General features: G+C 30.6%; 1 protein-coding gene across 2 annotated transcripts; it reads left to right on the top strand.

Moving 5' to 3' along the window:
* The first annotated feature begins 2,006 nt into the window (after positions 1-2,006).
* LOC120113614 (serine/threonine-protein kinase tricornered-like) lies at positions 2,007-7,057 on the top strand. Of its 2 annotated transcripts, XM_039134706.1 has the most exons (13): positions 2,273-2,354; positions 2,457-2,698; positions 2,908-3,082; positions 3,261-3,344; positions 3,776-4,017; positions 4,189-4,417; positions 4,569-4,733; positions 4,817-4,948; positions 5,211-5,324; positions 5,710-5,757; positions 5,849-5,927; positions 6,340-6,396; positions 6,821-7,057. In XM_039134706.1, the coding sequence occupies exons 2-13, from the start codon at positions 2,520-2,522 to the stop codon at positions 6,877-6,879; spliced, it is 1,563 nt and encodes a 520-aa protein (XP_038990637.1). In that variant the 5' UTR covers positions 2,273-2,354; positions 2,457-2,519; the 3' UTR covers positions 6,880-7,057. The 2 variants fall into 2 exon arrangements, with proteins under 2 accessions (XP_038990636.1, XP_038990637.1); XM_039134705.1 differs by having other exon boundaries at positions 2,007-2,698.
* Positions 7,058-9,047: the final 1,990 nt, after the last annotated feature.

Raw genomic sequence — 9,047 nt, 5'->3', positions numbered from 1 at the left:
TGGGTACTTTATCGAAAATATTAAAAAATATTAATATTTTAAGTAAAAATAATAATATTTTAAATAAATTTTTACTAATTTTATTATTTAAATAATAACAAAAATAATAATATAATTTTTAATTATATATTAAAAGTTCCCCAATTAGAACGCTAAAAATATAACCCCTTGATTCCAAAACCATAAATTTAAGCATATTACTCCATAATTTTTAGGGATGGTAATTCAACCCGAATCCGACGGGTTTCGACCCGACCCGACTCGATCGGGTCGGATTTTTTTAAAAAAATTTCGGGTTCGGGTCGGGTCGGGTTTTTTTTAAATGTACTGTTCGGGTCGGGTCGGGTCGGGTTTATGGTGAAAAAATCCGACCCGACCCGGCCCGAAAAATATATATAATTTTATCCTATATATTTAGGGATAATTACAATAATGTCCCTCCATATATAATTTTTTTCAATTAAGTCACTGTTTTTTATTGAATAAAATTTTTTTTATTATTATTTCTGGTCGGGTCGGGTTTCTAAGTCATATATTCGGGTCGGGTCGGGTCGGGTGAAACCTTAATTTCGTCGGATCGGGTCGGGTCACGGGTGAAAAACCCTTTCTTCTCGGGTCGGGTGGCCCAAAAACCCGACCCGACCCGACCCATTGCCATCCCTAATAATTTTGCAGGTCTCACATGAAGAACCACGTGGCGCGTTGTCGTTACACTGAAGCAGCAGAGGACCATGTTGTAATTGAATTATTTTAATCAATAGATATAACAATATAGGGGTTAGTTAACATGGTAAGTGAGTAGGGAAACTTCCCTATCAAAATTAAACGTACGACGGGGACATGCATTGGTGCCACCATGATTTGTCAATTTATTTAGTAACTGTTTGATAGATTGTAATTAGTTTTTTAAAAGTAAGTTACGTAAAATGGATTATTCGAAAATTATTTTTATGTAAAATGAATTACATGAAAACTGTTTTACGTAAAATAAATTATATTTTTTGAAAAATAGTTTTCAAAAACTATTTTATGGTGTTTTGATGATAGTATGTAAATCATTTTCACTAATTATTTGATACGCGATAGTTAATTTTATAGAAAAATAATTTACAAAAAAATGAAAAAAGTTATGTTCGGTTAATATTTTCAAAAAGAAAATTGATTCGATTAACGATTAAAAAGTTCAATTTATTTGGTTAATAGTAATTCAATTCGATAGATGGTTAAATTAACCATTTGAACACCATTAATTTTAATTATTAGTATTTTATTAACATAATACTAAATTCTTATATTAATATTAAATATATAAATTAATATTACTCATTGTTAGTAATTTAATAATATTATATTTATAAAAATAATATATAAATATTAATAATTTATTAAATATTACTAAATTATAAATTTAATATCATATATCATTATAATATATCTAAGTATATATTAATATATAATATTAAAAATATAATATTATTAAAATTATATTATATGTATATTAAATATTTTAATAATTAATATTTTATTAAAATAATATTAATATTAAATGTATAAAATAATATTTGTTTAAAGTGAAAAGTTAAAAAAATATTTCATATAAAATAATTTACATAAAATACAAAAAAATTAGAAAAATTAATTAAATTCAAAAAATTAATTACAATTATCAATTAATGAAAAATATTTTTCATACAACCAAATTCAACTATCAAACATCAAAAAATATTTTTCAAAAAATATTTTTTAATTATCAAACATAAAATATAAAAAAAATATTTTTAAAAAAATATTTTTCAACTAAAAATTATTTTTGAGAAAACATTTTTTAGCTATAAAACGCAGTATGATATGCGCCGGTGTCACCATGATTAGCCAATACATTTAATTTCACCGTGGAATTAATATCAAGGCGCGTGCAATTGACGCGGGGGAAAATCTTAGAAACTCACCGCGACTTTCGTCTCTTAAGATCTCCGCCGACTCTGCAGATTGTAGCCAGTTCACAAAATCATATTTTCAGATTTTCTTCTCTCTTTGCGTTCGATCTGAAAACGAAAGAAATAATTAAAAACGATTTTGAAGAATCAGGTTCATACGAGAAAAACGATGGCGTTGGCCGTTGAGTGCACTCAGTTCATCGTAAAACAACTTGGAAAGACAATTCCAAACACAAGGAAACAATAGCAGTTTTAAACTTTGCAATTCAAAGCTCTTCATAAGTATTTATAGATTTACCTGGCGCTCGCCGAGGCACTTGCTCACGTCTTAACGTTTGCCAGTTCATTTTTAATTTTTAATTTTATTATTATTGTTTTTTTAATCTTCTTCTAGCCATTTTCACAAACAACTGACAGGTGACAGCTCTTAGATATCTCCTCGATACTGTGACACCGATCAAGCTTCATTTATCAGCCCCTTTTCTGTATTTGAAATGGTTATTATTTACTTTTTTTTAGTTGGAAGTTGAAGCTTGGAATTTGGTGAAAGAAAAAACTCCCATCGAAATTTCGTGAGGTAAAATGGACGGTGGAGATGGGACGGTAAGATTAGGACCTTTAAAAGCTGGTCGAGACATAGCTTTGGATCCGGATGTCTCCGTTTCTTCGCCGGTAACCAGGCAAAAAGCTGCCGCCGCTAAACAGTTCATTGAGAATCATTACAAGAACTACCTTCAAGGATTACACGAGCGCAAAGAAAGGTAATTCCGATGGTCCAAACTATTGTTGCATTTAAATATCCATGTGCTCTTTTAATTTGATATTTTGCTAATTTTCAGTTGAATTATTTAGGTAATAATTGAAATTATGATGTTAAGTGGTGGATATGGTTAGCTTAGATGAAATTTATTGGCCGTTTTTTTAGAATTGAAATGTAATTATATTGGATATTAACTGTTGTCCGTTTAAGACGACGAGCACTGCAAAGGAGGGCTGAGGAAGCTCAGGTTTCGAGTGAGGAACAAGAGGAAATGATGAGGAATTTGGAGAGGAGAGAAACCGAATATATGAGGCTGCAAAGACGTAAAGTTGGAATTGATGATTTCAAACAATTAACTGTAATTGGAAAAGGTGCATTCGGTGAGGTATATTTCAAATGTTTGTCGTGTTAGAGCTCTCAATCCTTGGTTAACATTTTCAGTGATTTTTGAACTCAATGGGGATTTTTGAACTGGTTTCAGCTATGGTTTAATAGAAATTGCAAATGTAGATAATTACATACATGTCTTGACACTTACCACTGTTTCAATGCAACAAACGCAGGTTAGGTTATGTCGTGCTAAAAATACAGGAGAGATTTTTGCCATGAAGAAGTTAAAGAAATCAGAGATGCTTAGTCGTGGACAGGTAACCCATCTAAATAATACACTTTCGAAGTAGTAAGCTTTGTTGATTGTATCAATCCTTTATTACATACAGGCTTTGTTTTGTTCTTAGTGGTTTGGTTGTTGGTTTAATCATACGATCACAAAGATTGTTAGATGCCTAAAAGTGGCCATTATCCTTTTTAGGGATGTCTTTAAGCGGGCATTATTTGCAAGGTTATTGCCTACTTCCGTTTCGTGTAACCATCTTTTATTATGGTATTATGGTAATAACTGGATTTTGGCAGTTGGCAAATAGTTAATTTGACATTGAAAAAAAATCTTAATTCTATTTGATATGGAACGGTTAGGGTCTTTATGAGTCCAACTCGTACATTTTCTTGGTGGGTCATGATAAAAGCCATACAGCAAGTTAAATTATTAGCCTTACTTTTTACTTTATTTTGTTTCAAGGTTGAGCATGTTCGTTCTGAGAGAAACTTACTTGCCGAGGTTGATAGCCGGTGCATTGTAAAGCTGTTCTATTCTTTTCAAGATTCTGACTTCTTGTACCTTATTATGGAGTATTTACCTGGTGGTGATATCATGACACTACTAATGAGGGAAGATATTCTTTCTGAAGATGTAGCACGCTTCTATGTAGCAGAGAGCATTTTGGCTATTCATTCGATTCACCAACACAACTATATACACAGGTATTGTGTTACGTTAATATGTTTCTAAGATAACGATGTTTTTGAATGTAAATCAGCATGTGGACTGTAATCAGTGAGAGAATCTTGACTAGTTGCGGAATAAATGGGGGACTTAAAATACTTGAAAAATGTCTTTGCAGATATTTATTCTTGATCATGTTTTTCTTGTAGGGACATTAAACCAGATAACTTGATACTAGATAAGAAAGGGCATTTAAAGCTTTCAGATTTTGGCTTGTGTAAACCCCTAGATGAAAAGTATTCAACAATTTTGTTGGAAGATGAAGATTTAACTTCCCAGGATGCCAGTGAAGCTGAAATCCAGTCTGGATCTGAAAGACCCCCTTGGTTGATGCCAAAAGAACAACTACAACAATGGAAACATAACCGCCGTGCATTGGTATTATCTTTACAACAATGGAAACGTAACCCCCTTGGTTGATCCCAAAAGAACAACTACAACATTTATACGATTCAGATTTTACATTGGTTGCATTTCTTAAGCAGGTATGTCATTACACTCAGTATCAGCTAATGTCTGGCTTTTGCAGGCATATTCAACTGTTGGAACTCTTGATTACATGGCTCCTGAAGTTCTATTAAAGAAGGGTTATGGGATGGAGTGTGATTGGTGGTCTGTTGGAGCAATCATGTATGAGATGCTCATAGGCTATCCTCCATTTTGTTCTGATGATCCTCGGATAACATGCCGCAAGGTGGCACAGCACCTAGTTTTTAGTTCTTAGTTATTCTGTTATCCTCCTTTTTCACTAGATGCTAATATTTTTATCTTGGACAGATCATCAACTGGAGAGCCTGCTTGAAATTCCCAGAGGAACCAAAAATATCTGCTGAGGCTAAGGATTTAATATGTCACCTTCTATGTGATGTTGAAATCCGCCTGGGAACCAGAGGAGTAGAAGAATTGAAGGTAAGTCCTTTCAGTGATAATAAATGTTTCTTTAATTATTATATATTTAAATTTAAAGAGGTCCCTTTTTTGTTTTTTGTACCTGTTTTAGTTGCCAGATACTTTTGCACCAAGCATTCATTACAAGTAAACATATTTCTCCCGACCGAAGCCTGCATATAGATTTTAATTTTGTAGATTGACAAATTAGTTGCACCATCTGCATCTAGATTTTAATCTTGTACTTGTTCATTTATAACTTTGAGGTCTTGAAATTTATCAGGAACATCCGTGGTTCAAAGGTGTTCAGTGGGAAAAGCTGTATGAGATTGAAGCTGCATATAAGCCAACAGTCAATGGGGATTTGGACACTCAAAATTTTGAGAAGTTCCCTGAAGTGAGTACTTTAAATGCCTAATTAATCTTCTTCTCAATAAATAAATAAAAGCTAATGTATCAGAGTTATACCGTTTAATGGGGGGGTGATAAAGTGTTTACAGTTCTCAAGATTCGTGATATCCTTCCTACTTTGAACTTTCAAGCACTTCTAACTTAATGTCTCTTTCCCAATGGAATATTGAGAGTTTCTATAAATTGATAGCTGAATCTCCATTGTATTTTAACTAAAATGTGGCAAACGGCTAGGTTTTCACCTTTAAGTTTTTGTTTCTCAGATAAATTGGAAATATTTTTTCATTTTTAATGGAACTTTTAAATTCTGTCTTCATTTTTTTTTTCCTTTCAGTGAAATTAATTTTTCTTACCTTTTTGCTTTTTGGTAGATTGATGGCCCTCCCTCCTCAATGCCAGAAGTGGGACCTTGGAGGAAGGTAAAGGCCTTTTTCTCTCCAATCTTCATTTTCTTTCTAGAACGATTTTGAAACGTTTTGATATGTTTTTTTTTTTCATTTGATGGTGCAGATGTTGACATCAAAAGATAACAATTTCATAGGATTTACATTTAAGAAATCAGACATCGTTAAGTCACTTGAAAGTTCAGGTATACTTCTTTATATGCTCTAGTGCATTTTTTTCTTCTTCTTTTTAACAAGAAGCCCTAGTGCTGTATCTTCACTAAAGGCTGAAGCTGATTCAGTTCGGTTAATGGTAGAGTTCGCAGTTCATTTTTTTTCCTGGTGAGTTCAGATTAAATGTCAATGCCTTCCCATTGAGAATATTCTTTCTGCTGCAAAGCAGCAGGCATCTTTTTCTCATTTTATAAATCTAATACTCATAAGTTATGGTATTTCTTTTCTTTTTTATACAATACGGAATTGCTTTTTACTTGTATTGGGACAGAGGTTCTAATGCTGCAGTTTCGGCGATTGTACTCGTATACTATTCTATGATGGCATCATGAGTTGACAAACATGCAACTGTTTTGGAATCATAATTTTCCGTATGCATTGCAGGAACTGATATAAGATCCAACGGACCTTCAAAAGCCCCTTCTATCATTTCCTTGCTAGGTATGAGATATATCTATATATATTCCTGAAAGATCCTCACCAATACGAGGAAGAAAGTTCCTTATTCTACCTTTTATTGTTTTTGTCGAGAATAGTAAGACATCGATGAAATAGTCTTCCAAAGACAAAGAACACTATTACCAGGCAATTTATGGTCCGAGTATGGCTGGTTGCCGATTGATGCAAAAAATGTATCTTCTTCACCGAGTGCTTACTATACATGCCTCATGTGGCATTAAAAACCAGCTAGTTGCTCTCGTTTTACCAGGAAGCAATATATATCATTATTTAATTTTCCCCAAAACTTATCTTTCTATAGTATCTAGAATAGTTTAGCATATCAAGAACAATATTGCATCTTTGCAGAAGCTGGAAATATGAGCTTTATTTGATCATGAATTCCTTCTACTATTACAATTTACAGGTCGAATCGACCTTCAAGAACCAGTAATGGCAGAGGACGAGCAGGAACAAGATACTTGAATCTGAACACTGTAATGCTGTGGGCATAGAGTTTCATATCAGGTACACACACTGGGGTTAAAATATGTTATGAGGTTGAATTAGTCAAAGAAGTGGTGCTTGGAGACATTAATAAGGTCAAACAAAAGTATTTCAAATTCATCTTTGACCACTATATCCTTGGTTTTCTTTTCTCCAACAGATGTGGTTGTACAAGAGCTACTGTAAAGCCCAGTTTAAGTTGAATCCATTTTGACTATAATTTTATTTTATTATTTTACCAGAAGTTAATTGTCCCTTCATATGTGATTCCATATTTTGTCTATTTAAAATTGCTTGGCTTGAATAAATATCAACGGTTTTTGTAAAAAAAATAATGAGAAAGACATCAATTCCATGGATAAACAAGAGGAAAACCAAAAGAAAATTTTGAAGAGAAACTAAGAAAGGAAGAAGTTAGTTTGATAATTTAAAGAAATTTGGTGGTTAACACGATTTTATCTTTTTATTTCAGTAAGTTGGTTTGTTATTATTATTATTATTATTAAATTAAATATTTTATTATTTGTTAGTAAATAATATTATATGAAGTCAACAGATTGATAATATTTTTAAATATTCAAGATTTATTTAATATTTTTATAAAAATCGTTAATTTTATTTAAAGAGAAGACATATAAAGTTAAATTAAAAATTTATAATCATAATCATAAACTAAATATAGAATGAGAAAATTATTTTTATATAATCATTAATACAGGAAATTATCACCTTAAAATAACAAAAGACTATATCAGAAAGAAGTTAAAAATTTAACTAAAAAAATTGTACAAAATATAGATGCAATTATATTTAGTCGCATCAATAAATAAATTATAAAAGAAAATAAATCTATTGAAAAACCACTAATATATAACTAATCAAAGTTGATTGACGTGAAAAAATTATTGGCAAAAGTATATTGTCTATTTAAATTCATTCATAAGATTTAAATTATTGACAAATTATTGACAAATGTATATTTAGTCGCATCAATAAATAAATATACAAATGTATATTGAAAAAGCATTTTTAATTAGTTGAAAAAATGTCAAATCTAATAATTAAAAAATAAAATAAATTATTCACCAAAATTTAATTTAGATAAAATAAAAGTGTGATGTAAAAAAATAAAAATATTAATGATTACTACCGAAATTAAAATTTAAAGTCATTATTTATCAATCAAAGATGAAAAAGTAGATAAACAATGTTTTTGAAATGAGAAAGAAATTTAAGCGATTAGAATTTATAGTTTACGTAAAATATAAATTTTAAAAATTAAAATTATTATTATATTATATTGTATTATAGTATTTTTTATTAAATTAATGATTAAATCTAATAGATGATGATATAAAAACATAAAATTAAATATAATTTTAAAATGAAAACTTAAACGATAAAAACGAAAATGTAAAAGTATACTGGTGACAAAATAGTCGACACAATTTAATTTTGATAAAAAATATTAGAGGTCTCAGTACTTTAAAAAAATTAATATGTCCATAGTATTATTTTTTTATCTTAATATAGTCATTTAATTTAGAAAATAAGTTTAATGTAACACTTTGATCAATGTTTTTCTTCGTTTGCTATTACGGTACTAACGTGACAGTTTACGATATTAACATAATGATTTATAGTGTTGACATGATATAATCTACGGTTGTTAATAATATGACGGATAACATGACAGATCAACTACTACGTTAGTACCGTGACTACTACGTCAGTACCGTGAACTGCCACGTCAATACTATAATGATCAAACGACAAAAAATGTTGGTCAAATGACCAAATTGGGTTTGTATTATGAGTTGGAGGGCCACATTAAGAGAAAAAAATAATATGAAGACTACATTAATTTTTCTAAAAAATACAAGGAACTGCGATGTATTTTTACCTATAATTTTATACTGAAAACGAAAATAACGAAATAATCTTATTTCCAAGTTCGAAGAAATAAATAAATAAAGATTAGATATTTTGAAGAGCCAATAAATATCTCACTGCCGTATTCGCTAACCCTAAGAAAGAAGATCCCATGACACGTGTAAAGGCGAAGACAACTGTACCGTTCTTTCGTCCCTCCTCCCCTTAAACATCACCTCCTAATATCATCTCACCTGCCATCTTTTATTCTCAGA

Source organism: Hibiscus syriacus, unplaced genomic scaffold, assembly GCF_006381635.1.
Source record: "Hibiscus syriacus cultivar Baekdansim isolate YM2019G1 unplaced genomic scaffold, ASM638163v2 tig00110210_pilon, whole genome shotgun sequence".
Taxonomy (NCBI): Eukaryota; Viridiplantae; Streptophyta; class Magnoliopsida; order Malvales; family Malvaceae; genus Hibiscus; species Hibiscus syriacus.
The sequence above is the reverse complement of the archived record's forward strand: the minus strand, read 5'-3'. Positions and strand labels throughout refer to the sequence as shown.

Coding starts and splice junctions, on each gene's coding strand:
- LOC120113614 (XM_039134705.1), top strand. CDS start 2,520: ATGGACGGTGGAGATGGGACGGTAAGATTAGGACCTTTAAAAGCTGGT. Junction 3,083..3,260: donor GAAAAGGTGCATTCGGTGAG/GTATATTTCAAA, acceptor CAACAAACGCAG/GTTAGGTTATGTCGTGCTAA. Junction 3,345..3,775: donor AGATGCTTAGTCGTGGACAG/GTAACCCATCTA, acceptor TTTTGTTTCAAG/GTTGAGCATGTTCGTTCTGA.